The sequence below is a fragment of the Pseudopodoces humilis genome, chromosome 3 (genome assembly GCF_049639895.1).
Source record: "Pseudopodoces humilis isolate 2021_Gansu_Grassland_sample_001 chromosome 3, ASM4963989v1, whole genome shotgun sequence".
Lineage (NCBI taxonomy): Eukaryota > Metazoa > Chordata > Aves > Passeriformes > Paridae > Pseudopodoces > Pseudopodoces humilis.
Genome location: NC_142202.1, coordinates 18,956,599 through 18,976,655, shown reverse-complemented (window position 1 = coordinate 18,976,655; position 20,057 = coordinate 18,956,599). Strand labels below are relative to the sequence as shown.

Sequence of the window (20,057 nt, the reverse complement as noted above, 5' to 3'; positions counted from 1 at the left end):
AAGTCAGATAATGATGCTCTGTGGTATTATCAGTCATGCTGTAAAGGGCACGTGTGCTTGAAACCAGAGATTTTCATGTGATCTTAAATATTTCTTCATGTGAGAGTATTCATCATCTCATCCAGATTGCTTATCTAGGAAGTGATCGCACATGAGAAATGGAGAAACTTCATGTGTTCATTCACTGCTACTGGTCATTCTTTTGTTTTGTTTTGGAGTTGTTGGGTTTTTTTCTTCAGGGCCAGACATTAATCTTGGCCTTACAGCTCCAATAACTATTATTTCTCATCAGCAGCATGGTGAGTCTGAAATAAGAAATTAGAGTCAAGAGGATATTTTCCCAGAAGATTACAGCAGTTGTAATGGAGGTCAAACTTTTGGCTTCAGCTATTGGACTGTTTCGCTTTAAACTTGAAATGCACATCAGTGAAAGGAGCAAGTTCAAAGTTTAGCATGAAATAATGCCAAAGACTAAGGGGAAAAAAAAGCATATCATAGTAATTTTACAAAAATTCACCATCACTCTTCACACTGAATATAACTTTTCAAGCAATATAACAAGCAATCCCAAAATAATGAATCACCACTGGAGGAAAGTGTCATACTACATAGCATCCTAGTTTGGGGAATTCACAGTCAGGGAATAGAGTATCAGTTATAATTATTTACTGTATTGTTTTAAGCACAAACTTGGTTTTAATACCACAGAGAATTTATTCATTATACTTGCATCATTATACATGTCAAGTATCCTGGTATAAATTCATTTAACACAAGGCTTATCTCTTTAACTTAAGGAGCTGTTATGATTTATTATTAGTTAGTCCAGGATAGTTGCAGCAGACTTCCAAGTGCACTGCCCAGGAAACAGAATGCTTTGAAGAAATATTGTTAAATTTTTAAGTTATCTGGTCTCTATGTGTGTAATTGGTGTCCTGTAAAAATCCTTCCCTTAAACAGGAAAGGTTTTAGAAGCCTGCCACTCATTCTGGATGCAGTGGCAGCCTTCTGTGCAAGGCCCATGTTGTCTTTTCATGATGCCTAGAATAAATCTTCCATGCTGCAGCTCAGAGCTACTCAGGATTTATCCCTCAGGAACGTGGAAAATGGATCATTCCCCTGCTTTCTGTGGCAGCTGCTTAGATAGCTGGGGGCTGTTTTTACGTAACACCCTCAGTAGTCTCTTTCTGGCTGAGCAACCCAACCCATTAGTCCGTGTTTGATACTCAGTAGTAATCTCATTCCTCTGCAGCACCTAGGTGGGTAGAGCTTTTGTTATACCTAGGAAACACTGATAACTGCTGGCTCAGGGCAGTTTTCCAGCCTTGCAGACTGCCTACTGTCTGTTTTTGTCTAGACTCCATTTCCCTCCTTTGCTAACAGGCATGTCAGTGTCCAAACGTACTGAAGTCAATATATATGTCATCCATGGTTTCTCCTCTATTTGTGAAGTTTGTTATCCAGTCCTGAAGGCACTTCAGTTTGTTTGGACACTAATTGCTTCTGACAAGGCCATGTGAGCAGTTACTCAACTCCTTGTTTTCTTCCAGGTGCTAACAAATCTTTTGTTTGAATATTTTTCCACTCTCGTTCTGCCTTTAATTTCTCTCCACCCCTTATTTCCCTCACCTCCCCTTTTCTTTTATTTTTTTAATAGATTGCTTAGATTGCTCCATTCCAGTCTTCTTCTGATGCTTGACACTGTACTTGAAATTATCTTAATTGTAAGAATAGTGTGCTAATTTGTGGCAGGTATTTTCAGAAGGTTAGGTAATTGTAGAAAAATGTGCAGGTGTCCATAGTCCCCTGCACACGAGGCTGTGCACTAGAACTGCATTTCTTGTATAAGAAAGGTAGAAAAAAGAGGGACTGAATGTGTGTGTCAGAGAGACTGCCTGGATCCCTGCCTGAGATCATGGTCTGTGTCTGGGGTTTTTCACACTGTGCTGTGGCCCTGGTTCATCAACTGGTCTTTTAATTGGTTTGTAGCTTACTATGTACTTGGAGAAGCAAAACAAAGTTTGGGAATCCTCTTGAAATATATTGTAAACAGCCAGCTGAGTTGCTGGTTGTATGTTAAAGTCACTTGTCAAATTTGAACAGTGTCATGATCATCGTGCTCTTTTTGTTTTCAAAATCAACCTGAGGAATGATGAGTAGTATCTGTAGTATGTGCAGTAGCATTCTGTAGTATCTTTTACTCAACTGCCTACAGAAGGCTGTCAGCTGAGAAGAATAGAGCTCAGCTGTGACTCTCTCCATCTCACATTATTATTATTTTGATTCCTTTTTTCAGATGGAATTAGGATTTGATGCCCTTTCCAAAAAATGGAAGCTATGAAAAGAATGGAGAAAACAACTTTGAATAATTTTCTCCCAGGCCTCTCTTTTGAAATAACTGAATGAATTGAGAAGTAATTTTTCCATACTCTTTTCAAGAAATCAAAATAAGGCTGTATCATCTTTCTGACTCAGTGTACAATGTTGGCTAGGTTTGGTATCCCAGAGCACACAATTGGTATTTATGAGAAATATAATTTTCTACATTCCTGAGCTTTTGTTCTTTGGATAGGGACTACTCAAGTTTCATGCTAGCATGGTACCTTTCCCTGGTCTTCAGGAGAGTGGTATTTCATCTCTTATGATTAGTAGAGATTTTCAAGCACTATTTTTTTCCAGTGGCCTGTATCTGATGCCATCGATTATGTTACTTTGCACATAAGTTTACCCTTTTTTACATTTCCTCTCTTTTTTTTTTGCTTCAAGTAAGTCTCAGTGGCTGCCTTGCTGTATCCAGGTGCCCTTCTCTCCACCCTTGGGCTAGCTGACAAGGAGGAAGGAGTTATTATGTATTTGCAGTGCTTTAGGCAACTGGTGCCACAGATTAACTAGAGATGTGGTTTATCACATGTAGGTGCTATTCCACTAATCCTTAGATTAGCACTTTCATAATTTACTTGAAAATTAACTATTCAGTCTTTGTTTTCTTTCATTGCACTCTGGAGCCGTTGGATCTCCTTCCTTAGCTCTGCCTTCTCTCCATTTTGACACTATCCTATTGGGAAGAGATGTGCAGTGCTGGAAGGAAATAATTTGTGTGTGTGTGATCCCACTTAATTTCTGTAGTAAAAGACTTCACTTTTCCTTGCAGTCTGAGAGCACATTACTTTTGCTGCACTGATGCATTGAGAACTTGTTTATCTGCAGTACACCATCACCCCTTCTCTTGCTGTATCCTTGCAGTTGAATAATTTTTTTTAAACTTCTTTCCGCAGTGATTTTAGCATTTATGATTATTTTGTGTGTTCTAGTAATACTTTTGTGTACGTAAAATAACTATTGTTGTGTAAATTTGAAAATGGCAAAAAATTGTTCTTTGTTGCTTGGTATGACTGTAGGGTGGTTAGCTGGTGTCCCATACTTCTCATTTGTATCTGTGATCCTGAGGTGCTGGTGTACCAAGAATGCAGAGCCAGGACAAAGGTGTCACCTCATTATTGATGTACTTCATGGGCATTTTGTAGACAAATTCCTTCTGAAGTTTCACCTCTGAAATGTAGAACTTTTCCTTTTGTATGGAGGGTCAGATTGAGGAGACACAGAATAGTCCTGAAGCGTTCTATGTTTGGTATAAACAGGTGTGATATTTCACTGCCACCTGTTCTTTTGTGTCGGTGTTGAGGAGGACTCTGCCTCCAGGGTACACAACCAGTACTTCAGACAGAACACCCAACTCAACAACAAACTCTTCAGACAGTTCCCTGTTTCACAGCCACTGGCCAGTGCTCATTCCCTCTGAATATGATCCTTAAGTATCATGTGTAATTAGTGTCAGTGTCATATGACTGGAGCAGTAAAGACTTATTTCTGGAGCCCTGCTTCTGTGGGCACAGATCAGCTGAATACCTGCAGAGCCCCACCAGTAGGAAGTATGACTAACAATGCATGTAGAGCAGAAAATTCAAAACTTGCCGTGAAGAGACACCATGGTTTTCATGCTCCTTTGAACTAATGTGTTTTCAAATCATTCTTTAGCTTCTATTCCAAGAAGCTGCTGAGGCGTTCCTCGTCTGTTTTGATCCTTAAGAAATGCAGACATTGACCCTGTAGTTGCTATCCATATTCATTATCGCAGTCATGGTGTTGTATGATGCAATTTGTGGAACTCTTTCACTGAATGTGATCTCTGTCTGGAGTCTGCGTTAGTTTTGGATTCTTCTGAATCATAAATGGTCAGAACATCTTTTTCTAATATTTAGTTGGATGTCATTTGGTTAGTCTGAAACATATTCTTTTATATTTTTTGTTTCTTCATGTGCATATAAGTGTGTCTGTTTGTATTTCTATGTATTTCTCTAGAGAATTTTGTATCAAACATTTATGTGTGCCCAAAAAAGCAGAAAGTAAAGTAGCTTGCCAATGTAAAGCAAATTTTGGGGGGTATTATTGTAAAAGTTTAAAAGAAAATAGGTGAAACTTCAGGTGGAGGTGAAGAGTTGAAATTAGTTGAGCAAAACCTGTCTTTAAAATAGGAGGCAATAAGCCTCGTTGAGCTGGGGTGTAGTTCCATTGTCTTGGTGATACCACAGACCTGCTGGAGGTGTGTGTCCCTAGCCCTGCCACTTGGGTACCTCTGGTGCACAACTGTCCTGCAGCACGGTTCTGTTATCATGGTGTCTCCTCCAGGGTGTGAGGAAGCTCACCAAGGAAAAAGGAATCAGGAACTCAGCTGTGGCAATGTCTGTCCAAAAGCCAGTTCTCTGCAGATGAATCTTGGGCAGGTGGTGGCACTCAGAGTGATTGATATTTGTAGTATTTCAGGGAAAGACGTTTATCTTGCCTTTTGGAAAATCCAACTGGATCAATTTAGCTGTTTTATTTGGACACAGGAAAGCCAGTCTAGCCTTGTAAACTTGAATTCTCAGCTATGAATAGCACAGACAAGAGCTGAGTGCCCACTATGATACTAACTTCTGCCCTTTCCTCGTGTGTTAACCTGTCACAAGGAGGGGCCACGCCATCAAATGACATTTTCATGTCTGTAGTGCCCATTGTTACCTTGTGTAATGCAAAAAAGAGTCCATACCTGCAACAGCCCTTGCAGTGAACCTTACCCTTCCCCATCCTCCTTATTCCCAGCTCTCCCAATTCTCTTCCATCTCAGACACTAGAAGGTTAAAATATAAAAGCTGTATAAATTGTAACAAAAAAAACTTAATCCTTTTTCAATCTGTATATGATTTTACTCCAGACAAGGCAGCTTTCCAGATTTACATAAACCAACATTTGAAATGGAATGGTTTTAAGACTAAGAAAACTGTCTAGGATATCTTACTATGTTAACTTGAAATTATTCAGAAAAACAATCTCTTTTCTTCATCTTTTCTTTTCCTCTTTATTTTTCCTTCTTTTTTGTTTCCTCTTTTTTTTCCTTGCTTTTCTGGCAATAAATTTTTTAGGTTTTTTTTTTTTTTTTATTGTATTGCTGTTCAGGAGTGATCTGGGGGGGCTCTCACTTGCTCAGAAAGGCCATTGTTTACTCACTCTTACTGTGCTTGGACCAATAGAGATTGGAGGCCACAGTTTAAATCAGACTGGAAAGAGGTGGGTTTGTGTAAAAAGTAGACTTGTTGGAATAAAAAATTTTTACTCATCAGTTCTAGAACATTTCCAGCATTGGATAAAATAAAAAATTCAAGTTGGAACAAAAGGGTCTGAGAAGCACCTGAGGGTCTTCCCACACCTTGCTACTAGTCAGAGGTCCTTGCATGGACATCTGTGATGAATATGGGTGCCTTTTCAGATTCAAAGACATTTTGTTTATTTCAGCTTCAGATTTTGAAAGGCATTTTGGTACAAGGCTTCTGAGGATTAGGTTAGCAATATAACTTTCTGCCACAGTGTCAAGCAGACCCGTAGCCTGTATGTAAATTAGTCAAATTTTACCATTCAGAGCTTGTGCCTGTTGGGTTGGCCAGCCCTTGCATTCCCATGGGAGAGAAGCTGGGAATGCTTTCTCTTTCTGACTTGTGCTGACACAAAGTATCTAATCCATACAGGTAATTAGTAGAAGCAAATGTTAAATTCAGAAGAGCTCTTCCAGCCCTAGGGGGTCCTGCAGTTCTGAACAGAGCGCTTGGAAGTTAGCATTAGTCAAGACTGAGCCTGGGTGGACACAGCCCTAGGTTAGAAGGTGAGAAATGCTTGGAGTTTATCCTTGCCAAGCTATGCTGCATGATGCCAATCAATAAGGCTTGATTATAAAGAGGGTTTGAACTTAGTTGTTGCTTTATGACTGTTCTTACTCTTCAATATCACCTGGCTGTCAGTATTATTCTGTAAACTCAGTTTTGGAATGACAGAAATTTGCCCATGTTGGTCCTTGCTGTTGTGCAGTTCCTTGTGACAGACAAGGATCCTGTATGACAAAGTATGACAAACTGGCTATTTTCTTCTTTCTCTTGTCTTTAATTTGTGAAGGACAATAGCAAAAATGTAAGTGTATATTCCAGATAGAAAGGTCTTTTTGAGATGCTGCTCTTTTCAGGGACTCTAAAAAGGAATGTAGCGCTCTCATCTTCTCTTAGTGGCATTTTGTAAAAGGCATTTCTTAGGGAACATTTCTCTTGACTATAGTTTAGATTTTTAAGAGGTTTGTACAGTCATGGCATTCAGTATCTTTATTTGAAATTAATAAAGCCAGTCAAATACTGTTTGGCACTAGGCAGCAAGGTACATGTGAGACACCAAGAAGGGACTCTGCTGAGCTCTAGATGCTACACATTCCAGACCTGTTACCTTGCAAGTGTAATATTTACAGCATTTCATTTCAGCTGGAGATGAAGAGCAAGCCTGTGAAGGAGAAAGGAGTTGGGGGGATTTTAAGCTTGCGGCAGAAAAGCTTGACTGAACTGGTACAGCAGCCAAATTCTCCCTGGGTAATTGACTTACATGAAAACGTGTGAAGAACAGTCACTCATGGGCAGTTTGTTCACGCTATGATCAGCGTGCGCCGCAGTAAGAGGAAAACAAGAAAAAGAAGGAAGGAAAAAAGAAAGGCTCACTCTAGCTGTGAATGAAAAGCACCAAGTCTTTGTGTTAGCAAACATGAGTGGATTCTTGGAAGGGCACAAGAGTGGTTCCAACACTTCTGCTCCTCTGCACACTTCAATTGATTTCCAGATGACTTTATTAACTCAGAGGATTTCTGTAGAGGGGGGTCGTGGTCCATGGTTCAATTGGTGCTTGAAATCTAGTTTAGAAACAGAATTAGTAAATGAGGAAAGCTGAAAAACTGGAAGTAATAGATGTTTTTAATGGGTGCAAATAATAAAATCCAAAGCCTGAGTATAAGTGAGGCAGCTTTGCAAAATCACCTTGATATTACATGTTTCGTTCCCAAAGGAGTGCTGCTGGAGAATTATTTCAGATTTTTGTCTACCAAACTAAGTATCAAGGAGAAATTGGATCAGTTTGGACTTTATTGGATTATGCCTTCATGGTATTGTAGCTGAAAAAAAAAGGCTGTGATTCCAAATATGATGTGTAACAATTGTGCAAATTCCTTAATCCTGTTTTCCATTCATTTATGTAGCAATTAAAACCATAAACCTGGAAACCATTTTCACAGGCAACTTTCATTTGCAGAGACCTATTTAATTTCCTATAGTTTATGGCTGTATATTCAATTTTACCCTCTTCCTCTTCTAGAAGAGGGTGAAACCTGATGGTGTTACCTTCATTATCAGTCTGTGCCTTGGCTTGGTTTCTTACAAGTTGCTCAGAACATTACAGTGTAATTTTGGAGAGAAGGAGGTTTATTTCATTTTGTTCTCCTTAGAGAGTTCCACAAAATGCACTAATGAAAGAATAATCATAAGCTTAAAGAGGAAGGAGAGTTTTAAGGGACTAATTGAAGAGGGAAAATGCCTGAGTGGTTTAAAGGAATGAAATGGTGGGAGAGCTCCAAGTGAGATGAGGCAGCAAAAGAGCTACCACCAACCGTGATGAATGACAGATGTGCACCTAAAAACCGTGGTGGTGGGGCTGCATAAGTACTCAGATAGAAGGAGGAAAAAGAGAGTTCACAGTTTCAAAGGTACATTGTCTTACCTGCAGTAACCTGCAGCCATAGGTAATGGGCAGGACTTGGTGCTCCAGACCTTTGGCAGTGGGACACTACTCTTTTCAGGTCCATCTTAAAAGGAAAAGTAATTTAGGAAAACTTGGTTTATGGTATACTCTTACTCAGTAGTCATCCATGACTGAGCAAAGATTGCTGTCCTGATGGGTTCTGTGGGATGCACTGTTTAAATTAATCTCTGTGCAAGGGACCTGCCTTGACCAACTTCTGTCAGTTGAAATTGTACTCTCTTCCCATGGTAAAAAAACAAAGAAACAAAAAAAAAAAGAGGTGGGGAGACTGGATGACTCTATCTAGCCTGGAATGTAATCCAGCCTGAGAGGGGCCTGAAGGGTGTTAGTAGGAGGTGACTGTCCACAGGCCAGTTTGAGAAGAGTGGAATGAGCAATCTCTGCAGGGGGTTGATGCTCATTTTCATCTTTCTCACCAGGAGTGTGAACTTCAAGGCCACTAACAGCATAGGCAGGAAAGCTGTTACCTCCTCCTGCTCCTGCTCAGAGGAGGCCTCTCCTAAACACAGGTTGGGTAGGTTGGGAAAACAGTAACAAAAAACACATTCCAAGTGTAAGCTGCATGGAGGATTTGGTCCTGTAGGCTCTCCTCAGTCTGAGGAGCATCATGAGGACTAGGTTCAACCTGTGCACCCTCGCTGCTGTGGGCTCTGAGGGAGGAAATCCTTTAAGCATGTGGCAGCATAAAAAGCCCACAGAATGACTCTGAGAGGACTTCATTCAAAGGGAAGCCAGTGCTGTGCTTTTTATCTGAAGGAGAGTGGTAGGCTTCTTGCCCTGTTACTGTGCTAAATATTCAGAGTGGTTTTACCACTTATATCACATACATTGAATTCCAGCTGATTGAATCGCCCTGCAGATGTATAAGAGAAGAAATAAAACGTTGGACTTGAGGACCAGAGAAGTGATATTTGAATTATTCTGTGCTAAGGTAGAGAGGCACATAAACACAGCAGCTTAAACTGAATTGTGAAATAGCCTGAGAATGTATTTTTGCTGCCATTTCCTTGATTTCAACACCACTGAGTTTGTCATGTATGACGGCTTTGTGGTTGTTGTGACACTGTTGGAGAAAATTGGATTTGGGGAAAGTTTTCTTAGTTCTTTAAATAATTCAGAATGGTTTCCAGTTCTGTTTTTTTCTCTCCAGTGCAGCTTGGTTCTGCAGTGCTACATTTTTTGTAAAGCAGATTTCTGTATAGTTGCATTGCCCTGGCATAATATAATCCTTAGGACATACCCAAGAGATTTCCAGACATCCTTGTGGATTTCGTAACAAAGCTTGTGATTAGAAGCCCTTCTATGCAGAAGATTAAAATGGAGATGGAAGGCAGCTCAAGTCATCCAGCACTAAAGGCACAGGTCAGAGCCTGTGAGGAGCATGTTTGCTGTCAGAACGCAGCATCCTGATTTTACAGACAGAGACAGACGATGGATAACCACAGCTCGCCTTAAAGGCAGTACTGAGTCCATCTCCTTAGAGAATTCAGTCTTGTAAACCCTGGTTTCTAGCACTGAGAGGATATGCTTGTGCTTCTGTCCAAGAATCAGGCTTAAACACTGATCCTCCTCACTGGAGCTGCTTTCAGGGGTCCTCAAAAGACCACCCCAGTCCCCAGGTCTGGGGGCACCTGAGTGGGCTGGCCCTGTAGGACCAATGTTCAGTGGCTCTTGTGAGCATCCTGACCCTCAGGGCTGGTTGACTTCTCTGCCTTGGGTGCTGCTGAGGGAGTGCAGCTTTCTTACTTTGCCATGGATGGCAGGTCCCCCAGGGCAGCAGGATGCTGCTGCCTTGGCCTCATGCCTGTGGAAACCCTGGAGCTGAGAGGAGGGAGAGATGCAGAGTGTGCAGAGCCGCGTGCAGGCATGCCAAGCTCCTCTTGCAGACTGACAGGGAAGATAGATTTATAACAGAAGCAATTTTTTGTGTGAATCTGTGGGATTCAATAAAAATATGTCTGAACAAAGGGTATTTTTTTAAATGTACTTCATTAGTAAAATGGCACTCTGGTAACATGGTGAAGCCAGTTTGAATCCTGCTAGCTGGGGATGTGGGTGCGAGTGCAGTTCATCAGATGGCTGCCAGGAAGAGGAAGGATTTTAAAAGAATAATAAATATATATAGACTTTCTCAAACACACACACATAAATCTAATCTTACACGTAATCTGCCATTGAGAAGGTAAAATGTTTTTCTTAGATTAAAATTATTTAAGGTGATTGGGGTATGGGGGGGAGATTGGAGCACTGATGGCTGCTTGGGGAGTTTCAGGCACTGCAGTCAGCATCCCAAGGTCTGTGTAAAGCAGTGGGATACACACCAGTGCAGCTGGGCTTGTGATCATGTCTATCTCTTCAGCCTGCCAGAGGAGAGGTGTCTTTTTACAGAAGTTATCACTTCAGTACCATGCAAGCAGAAGGAGATTGGGAAATGGAGGAGAAAAAAGGTCTTTGTTACAGGGAAGACTGTTGGTCAGTCTTGTGAACAGCAGAAAGTTGGTTTGCTCTGTTTTCACTTGCTGAGGTCACTGCAGCCATAAAACCTCAGCTGAGCTGTGCCAGCAAGTCAAGTCTTACTCTGCCTGTGAAAAAGGTTTGCGTTCCCTAGTGAGCTTTTTCTTCTTGCCCCACCTTTTTTTTTTCTCTTTCTTCTTTTTTTTTTTTTTTTAAGATGAGATAGGCAATTGTACTTGCTATTCTTCCTTATGATTCCTAGCTGAAAGAGGATCAGCCTTTCATGGAGAGAGATGAAAGACACTAGGACTATTTTTCTTACATTCCAATGTAAGTAGAATAGCGAAGTACATACCTGAGACATTTCCAAACACAACACACATCTATTTACATATTTGATTTCAGTGGTGATACATGATAACCTGGGATTTCATTCAAAGGATCCTGATGGGGGTTTGAAAGGAGTTGTTCTTCCCTGAATGTTCACAAAATAACTGCTGAAAGCTGAAGGGCCTTTTGTTAGCAGATAGATTCACAGAGAGGCTGGAGACAGTTTCCTTGTGATGAAAATCTTCTCTCTGTGTGCAGTTGCGGGGGTGAATTCCTGGCCCTTTTGAAAGTGTTGGGAATGTTTGGTCAGTGGGACCAAAACTTTACTCAGGTTTTGGAGAGGCTGTGGCATCTTTATAACATGTTCTAATGCCTGTTGACAGACACAGCAGCTTTCCTGTTGGCTTGTCGTGCACCTTCCCTGCAGAAAAGGATCAGCTTCTCTTGGGAATGCATGGTCATGGGATTCTTGTGCTGGCATCCAGTGCAGGAGTGAGGGACACATCTGAAGATGTGTTTTTCTCTCTCACTATTAAAATTGCAGTGTTGCATACACAGCAGTGAGATTAGAGGGGGTTTATGTGTGAGAGAGCGAGCGGTTGTGCTGTACCTTTACCCCTTATGTTTTAACCTGAAGCCAGATTAAGACTTTGGTGAGAAACAAAGATAGCAGTAGGGTTTTGTGTTTACATTCCCTCTCTGGCTGCTTTGTATGACAGGTGATGTGTAAAGAGGACTTGGAGAAGAGGAGAATTGAGGTCAGACCTTTCAGACTTCCTAAAACTCCTGGAGATTTATATATGGAATAGACGGTCTGGAATGGAAGATTCAGCATTTGCTGCTCTCCAAATCCCAAGTGATTAAGTTACCCCAATTAAGCATTGCTCAAATGGCTCAAAATGTAGACCAGAGAACAGCTCTCATGTCAGTGTTGCTCGCATTACCCAGCCCCTGTATTTCAGCATGGACAAGCCAACAGCCCAGAAAGGTTTGAGGGCAGGCAGAGAGAGGAGGGTCTGGTGAGATCACATGGTGGAATTTCTCTTCAGGAAATTCACATTCATAAAGGCAGGGCAGAAAGTGACTGTTGAACACAGTGCAGGTGCTGTCATATGAGGTTCTGGTTTACCCATTTCCATCTACTCCAGTTTTTGCAAATAGGGAAAAGAAACATCAGGCGAGGGGCAGTACTATGTGTGCTACTTTGTCTCCAGAGGGTCTGTCCCCTAGGAGGGATTCCATGCTCCTTTTTGAGAAATAGGAGTATTTGGGAGTGGTCACACCAAGTATACCTGGGTTGGAGTTCTTGTTTTGTGCTCCTGAAAGGGATCAGACAGTTTCCCCTTTCATCTTAGCCAGAGGTTTCAGTGATTTCAACAAGTTTTTGAGTCTCCTCCATCTTCAGAAGTTTATATCAGTGGTTGATTTGAGAGGCTCAGTGTTTATTCAGATTCTTCTAAAAGTTAATGCTCAGAGAGTTTTGTTTTATAGCAGAAGTGGTCTTCTGGGCAGCCTTTGCTTTTGCAGAAGAAAAGTGCCCTTTCCTAAAGGAATTCACCCAACAGAACACATTCTCAGAACAGGAGACCCTTTAAAGGACCAGGATTCTGCCTTGTAGTTGTCTCAGGACTGCTCTCTGGGGGTAAAATAGTTACCAGCTTTTGCAGTCTCTGTGCTGTTTTACCTTACCATACATCTGAAGATGTTAACTCATACATGCAGTCTGTAGTCCTTTGTTCCAGGTGTCTTCCTGTGTATGCAACAGATGTTACCTTTTTGCTCCAGACACCCCACACAAACAGCTGATTTCCTCCAAAGTAAATTATGTAGCTTGTCTGGAAGGACTATGTATGTTTTCCTCCAGTGTTTTTCTGCCATTGCTGAAACACAGTGGGATTTTCTAATCTTCCCTGCAATGAGCAGTGATGGGGGACAGGTTTTTTTCTGTGGCAGGTTGCACCCACCTGGAATCTCTGTCCCCTTGCAGCAGAAGTGTGTGAGGCAGCAGTGCCTCCCTGTCCTTCACAGGACCCTGGAGACTTTTTCTGATGCTTTTGGTCATCTCTGACAAAGCAGAATGCTCCTGCAGCTTTTCTCTTTGGTAATTAATTTGACTCTCCTTTGCCTTTTGGGTGATGGAAGATCTGGGAACCTCTTTCAAAAGGGGTCCATTTGGGGCATATGCTGTAGCCCAGACTCCTGGTGTTGCACCTCACAGGAGGTGAGCAAACACATGTGATGTTGGTCTGGCTTTTTATTTTCTTAAGGAACCCATAAGAGAGGGAGATGAGAAGAAGCCACCACTGGCTGTTCAGGATAGATACTTTCTCTTCCTTCTTTCTGGCTGGTGTGAGTAGCATGGGTTTTTTCATGCTAAATGCTGTTTTGGACTGAGTGTACAAAGACTAGTAGCTTGAAAATAATTATGAAAGGATGGCAGACAGAGGAGGTCCAGTGGAAAAAAAGATCTAAATGAGGGCTTTCTGACTGATAAGATTCACTTAAATCAGACAATTCAGTGATAAAGTGAAATTACAGCTCTTCTTACAGTGGTCTGTATACCAAATTAACATCCAAAGCAGTCAGTTTCAGCTACAGCATTTAAATGCAGTTAATACAACTGAGGTTAAACTTGCAAGATTATTTGACCCAGGCCAAGGAGAGCAACTACAAAAAACAAAATGAAACTAAAAAACCCCAACAAAAATAAAGGATTAAAATGTGTTGAATTGTTACAGCCTTAAAATAGTTATTGCAGCTTTTTTTTAGGCAAGATTTGTTGCCCACTGTAAGACTCACATCCAGTTCCAATGTGCTAATAGGGATGAAGTGACAGAAATTAAGGGAGCATGTAATAGAATGCCCTTCTCTTTGCATCTTTATGGTGACCCACAAAGCCAGGACTTAAACCCTTTTTGTACAAGAATCCTTTGCAGCAGCTTTGCTACACCACTAACAATCACTTGAGTTTATTTTGCTACTTTGTGAGAACTTTAAACCTAAACTTAAACTTAATCCTGTGACTCTCCAGGAGATAATTACAATGTCTCAGAATCCTTACTGTGCCAGTTACATTTTGACCCAAAGACGACTGCAGGGTGTTTTTCACCATCACAGAATTTGAAAGTACAAAAGAAAATTATGCAAAGGTGTTTTCAGAGTTCATCAGACTCCAGAGCAATAGGAGTACCTTGAGGGAATGAATTATTTGGATAACTGGAAACCTGACTACCAGAGCTGTTTGTGGTTGAAGTCATTGTTTTGGCCAGTCATCTTTTGATTCAGGCTTGGTGAAGCAATGAGAAGTAGCAGGCTCTTGTCAGATTTTAAGTAAGGAACACATAATTTCATAAACTGTCCTCTGAAAATTCCCTCTTTGCTTCATTGTGCCAGTTTTTCAATCTGGATTGTCCTGGGGTTGTTTACTTTTCATATATTGTCATATATATTGATCTTAAATGTGTTTCAGAAGAGAAATAGCAAGTGGCTTGACAGTGAAAAATATGTCACAAAATCTGGTAATTAGGTAGTTACTCTTTCTCAACCTGCTGTGTTCCCAGTGGGTTTTTCTCAGACTTTCAGTGCACAGTCCCTCCTCAGTAGCAAATGGCTGATGACAGATAAAGGTAATACCTCAGAGGCAACTTTGTAGATAAAAACTGGAGTATTGGAGTAAGTCTCTTACACTACTTTTGTACTGTCTGACTTTGAAGCCTTGCTGCAAGAGCCCAGAAGCAATGCCTGAGGAAGAATGGCACAAGTGTTCTGTCCAAGATCAGCTAATGGACGTGCTCATAGCTTAATGTCATAGTGGGACAGAGTTTCAGAGCTAACGGGGAGGTGATGCATGACTGATTTACCCTTGAGGGCCTGTCCCAATTCCTGGATATGACCTGTGGCTTCCATTATTTGGTCTTCTTTGATTGCAGAGAGGCAGTTTCCAGCAGGATTTTGCAGTCACATCAGGGTCAGGAGGGGTGAGCAGAGTGATTATTTTGGGCTTTGGGAGCCCAGATGCATTAAACAAGCTTCTAATTTCTTGGAGAGACTTTCCCTGGAAAAGAGGAGAGGATTTGTGACCCAAGTGTGCCTGACAGGAAGGATGGGATCCTGCTGGAAAGATGTGTCGTCACAGCTGACAAGATGTTCATCCTTCCAGCGCATGCTGCTTCACTTACCGTGTCTGCATGTCTTTGGAGGCAGCCTGACCCAGCTCCTGGCAGGGACCCCAGTGCTGAGCAGGGAGAGAAATTCACACAGAGGGAGGAACGATGTCACGTTACGCTGCTTGTTAGGAAAAAAAAACCCACAGAATTTGCTATCAGTGAGCTGAAATCTAAACAGCCTAAATGGTCCTAATAGTTAGAGAGGTTAGGGAAGCTTGCCAGAGCATGGAAAGCATAACAACTGCATTTAATAACAATCAAGCTACTCTTATAAATATTTGCATGTGCTGCTTCAAAGCCTACTACACGGTCATTCATGTACTGCAGTTAGAAAGATGAGGAGGGGAAAAAAAGAGAGCGAGAAGAAAAGGGCACTCCGTGTTTTGTAGCTGCCATAATAAAGAATGGGCAGAGCACCAGAAAGAAAAGAAAAAGGAAAAGAAACCCTCCAAAGTTTAATAAACACAAAAGAGAATAAAAATAAATCTTTGGATCATTTATTACGAGCCCTTGATGGAAGGATTAGATTGAAGCTCTCAGCCTTTCCAGGGTGGATGTATGTGGGTGTATGTGTGAAGGCAGCCTGTCTGGCCTCTTCCAACGAGAAAAGAAAAGTTGTTTACATTTCCTAACTTGGGCTGTGCATGTAATTGATTTCTTTTTGTTTCAATAGCAGAAATGAAAATTCAGAGGGGGGAAAAAAAAGCCTCATTTGGATACAATTGAATTTAGGTCTTTTTCCTTGCCAGAATGAAAGCTCAAGTCTCAGAAGAGCTGTGTCAAACAGAGTGTTTTGTTTCTCCTGAAATGTCAGTACATGCAGTACTTGTGAGGAAAGCTGTGGAAATGCAGGGCTTAGTTCATCAAACACAACTGCGCAAGGCAGAAGTGTCATCCTTTTATGCAGGTTATTCCTGATTTGGGGAATATCTTCAGCATGAAACAAACTTCCTATTCCCACTTTCAGGGTGCTTGACTACACCTTGCTCTGCTCCCAGGTGCTCCTGGGGGCCTGTGTGCTGTTCCGGATGGTTGGTCAGAGAATGTGTTGAGTCTCTCCCATTTGCAGTGTTCCAACCTGGAGCAATACTGAGGACTGTGTTGGGATGGGTCTCCTGCACCCCTCCCATTGGTGCTTTTCTGCTGTGTCAGAGCAGGGCTGCTTTCTGTCCAGGTTGCTGGCACAGAAGCCTGGAGGATGCTGGACACTGCAAAAAGACAGTAAGAGGCACAGAAACCACAGTGTCCTTATGCACTTAATCACTCACATACCAGAGTACATTTTAACCTGGCAGTTTGGACTGTGCTGTGTAAAACAGCTGATGAAGTTTCAGCTTGTTCAAGACAGAAAAAAAAAAAACAAAATAAAAAGAGTAAACTTGTGGTGCTCAGTGTTTAGCAGCCTGAAGGGAGGAGGAGGATGGATGCTGCTTTCACCTTCTCCAACAGTGTTGAGTAACTCATCTTAACTTTGATGATTGTGATTATTACAGCTGGAAGTCTTCAGGTTTTTTTGAGGGTTGATTTAATGAGTAATTTAAAAAATATAAAAATGGAACCTTTCATTGCATTTACTATTCTCTCTCCCACCAAAACAAAAGAAATCTGTGTTTTCCTAGCTGCAGGAAACATATTGATTTAATTCCACTCATTAATGATAATAGTTCAAAGAATACTTCAGAAGTCCAGTCTGCAGCAGGGTAGACTGCCTTGGTCAGAGTCATCCTGGTGTCTGCTGGAGTCATGGGGCCAAAACCAGAGGGGAGTGCAGAGGTATCCAACTGAATCTGAATTGATACAACTGTCAGGTTAAGGTGGAGTCACAAAGAGAGATAAATTGCAGCATCTGAGATCACTTAAAGGCTAATCCAAAACCTTGTAGACTCCACAGGGTTCTTACTGTTCCTTTAAAGAGAGTTGCAGGTCTCATTTGTCAGTCTTCATGTTGATGAATTTTCACATAAACCCCAATTGTGCAGTCAGCCATTCCTTCTTTTTTTCATTTGTCCATGAATAATGCCTTTTCCTCAGTTGACTTCCTGTGGATACTGTCATGAATGATAGAGTAAAGAAATCAAATTTCTTATGTGAGGTTTTGCATATAGAGATATAAAACTATCTTACAAGAGAGATGAAACTTCTGTAAGACAAGAATTTGTGCTTACTCATAGAGGGTGTCCCATGCCTGCCTTCCAGTGGAAGGTGAATACTTGTTTGCAGTGTATACAAATGCACATATGCAAACACAAAAACAGGCACACTGAAAGACTATTTATTCTCTGTTTTCCTTATATATGAAAGAGAGAAAAAATGCAAATGCAGGAATGGCTCAGGAATATCCACTCAGATACATATTTAGAGATTCGTAATATACAGTATCTAAAACAAACTGGAAGGCCTGCAAATATAGCACAAGAAAGTTCTAGGAATAAGAAGCTAAATATAAATCAAACTGACAGTTAAATAGGGCTTTTCAATCTAAAATAAAGTCAAGATGGACAGGGTTTGTCTGTGCCAGGGCAAGTGAATGGCTGCTAGTTTGGCTTGTCCACAGTGAACAAAATGCTAGGTTGATGCCTCAAACAAATGACAGGGAAGGACAACTTACAACTCATCCTGGAAGCATCAATCTTATATATACATATTATTATGCCAAATTATATTCCTAGTAGGATTAGGTTTGGCTGAAGAGCAAGTAGTAGTCTCGGAGTTTCCTACAGCAGGAAAAATAAACTGGAGATACTATTTCTCTCTTAAAGGAGGATGTAATCTCTGAACCAAGTAGCTTTTATAAGAATTTGCAATATGTATCAAGATCATAGTTGCAAACAGTTAAGCGTTTCTCAGAAGCCCTTTGGTGTTTTGAGAGAGTCTAGCACTGATGTGTTGCTGATGGGAGAGAGGAGCAGCTTTGGTGTAGGAGTAATTTGCATCCGTTTGCCTTTGAGTTCTCACTGTGAGATTGCACCAGTTTCCTGTCAATAAGCATGGTAGCCAAGAATAGTGATTATGATGCCTGGGGGGTTATTTTCAAGCACTGCAGATGTGAAAATCTGAGAACCTTTTTTTTTTTTTTATTGGTTTTTTTAATTAAATGGAATCATAAGGAAGTCTGGGGCTTCCTGTTCATAGTTGTACCTGTTTGATCATACTGAGGGTCTGCTTTGGGAAGCACTCTTTCAGAGGATTTTTTTTTGAAGTGTTTTGAGAACTTGTCATCTCTCACTTATAATGAATCCACAGTTGAGGCTGTGATTATTTCTTTATCATCAAAGATTTTCTCATAGTTACATTTATTAAGCAGTCAGTTTGAACTTAAAGAGCTACAACAAGTGAGTTATTAAATGTGTAACTGTGAGAACACCTGTGCTTCCTCAGCTGAAAATGCCTCCCCAGCCCCCAAACGCAATTTTCCTTTTTCCTTTTCATTTAATTTATCCACTTCAGTTTTCCCATTTAAAGAGAAGAAGAAACCGTTCCCTCCATTCGAACAGAGATTTTCATCAGGCCTTAAAGTAATTTCATCTCCTCTCTGAGGTGTGTGAGCTTGTCTCCTTCCACTCCCTTCCCCTCCTCTGCAAGGAGTTTGGGTGTCAGGCAGGTGTGCTGCAGGCAAATCTTTCCTGGTGCTGCTGCTCTTGACAGTGTGGAAGATGATGGCTGAACCCCTTAGGGTTACCTGATTTGTGCAAAACTGCCTTTCTGCTTACCCTTAGTTAGGGTTTACCACTGGGAAGGAGAAGTCGTTTTGAAACCTAAACTGAGATATCTAACACTGCTGTTGAAGACTTGAGACCATTTTTCTGGGTTTTTTTTCTGCTTTTCCCCAATATATAGTAAGGGGTGGTTATGTTTATGGCTTTTACTGCTTCCAAGCGGTCAAAATTCATGTAATCCGGTTTATGGTGTCTACTGTCTGCTTGCCTTTTCCCTTTGTTTTTTCCTTCCTCTTCTCTTCCAGCCCACATCACTATAATCAGAATGACTATTTTGTTCCAAAAATATCCTTTAATAACTAGGTATGGAATAACATCTGAAGCTGGCTAATTCATCCTCCATATTCTGGGGGGAAGTGGGTTTCAGAGAACATATAGATCAGATGAGCTGCTGTTACTTGTTGTCTTAGCAGATCCCTGTGAACTCTCTGTAAGCCTGAAGGCATTTACCATGTACCAACTGCTATGTTTTTTTTCTCAGTTCATAAGTATTCAGGATTTTCCACCAGTAGGTTGAAAGAGGGGAGGTTTAAATGCATGACCTGAAATAGAGTTGAAAGTAGTTGTTAATCTCTATTAATATGGCAGTCTTATAAAAAACACATGGGGTAGATTTTCTTAATTTTTATTAAACTGTTAATAGTACTAAATTGACCAGTGGAAACTGAACCATGCTTCAGATATTTCCCTGACTGAGCCTGTCTTGTATTAAAATGTTTGAAGGAGCAACGTATTTTATCATCAAGAAAAGTAATAAAATCCCACTGCTTTCTTGCAGACGCCATCCCGCCGAACTATTACAGCCTCTACTTCCGAATCGTCAGGTTTGACGTCTCAGCGATGGAAAAGAACGCCTCCAACTTGGTGAAGGCTGAGTTCAGGGTCTTCCGCCTGCAGAACTCCAAGGCCCGCGTCTCGGAGCAGCGGATAGAGCTGTACCAGGTATGGAGGCACCTCACACACCTCAGCTCCCCACCTTGCTGCTGCTGCAAACCCATCTAGCAGGCAGAACAAACCGCGGGGAGAAGCAGTTGAGTTCCCTCTCTCCAAAACAGCCTCTTATTTCAGTGCCTTCCCTGGAAAGGACTTCACTCAAAACCATACAAAGCTGAAATGTGCAAACTTTTTCTAGCAGTTAAGCCTGAGGACTCCAGAGTTTTGAGTCAGCAGTGTGTCCAGGTGGCCCAGAGGGTCAGTGACATCCTGGCTTGTATCAGCAATAGTGTGGCAGGAGCAG

General features: G+C 41.3%; 1 protein-coding gene across 1 annotated transcript in view; it reads left to right on the top strand.

Moving 5' to 3' along the window:
* Positions 1 to 20,057, top strand: part of TGFB2 (transforming growth factor beta 2) — a 58,488-nt gene that overhangs the window by 17,942 nt on the left and 20,489 nt on the right. Inside the window, exon 2 of the mRNA XM_005523324.3 lies at positions 19,599 to 19,762. Coding sequence (XP_005523381.1) covers positions 19,599 to 19,762 — 164 coding nt within the window. The remainder of the gene's footprint in view (positions 1 to 19,598; positions 19,763 to 20,057) is intronic.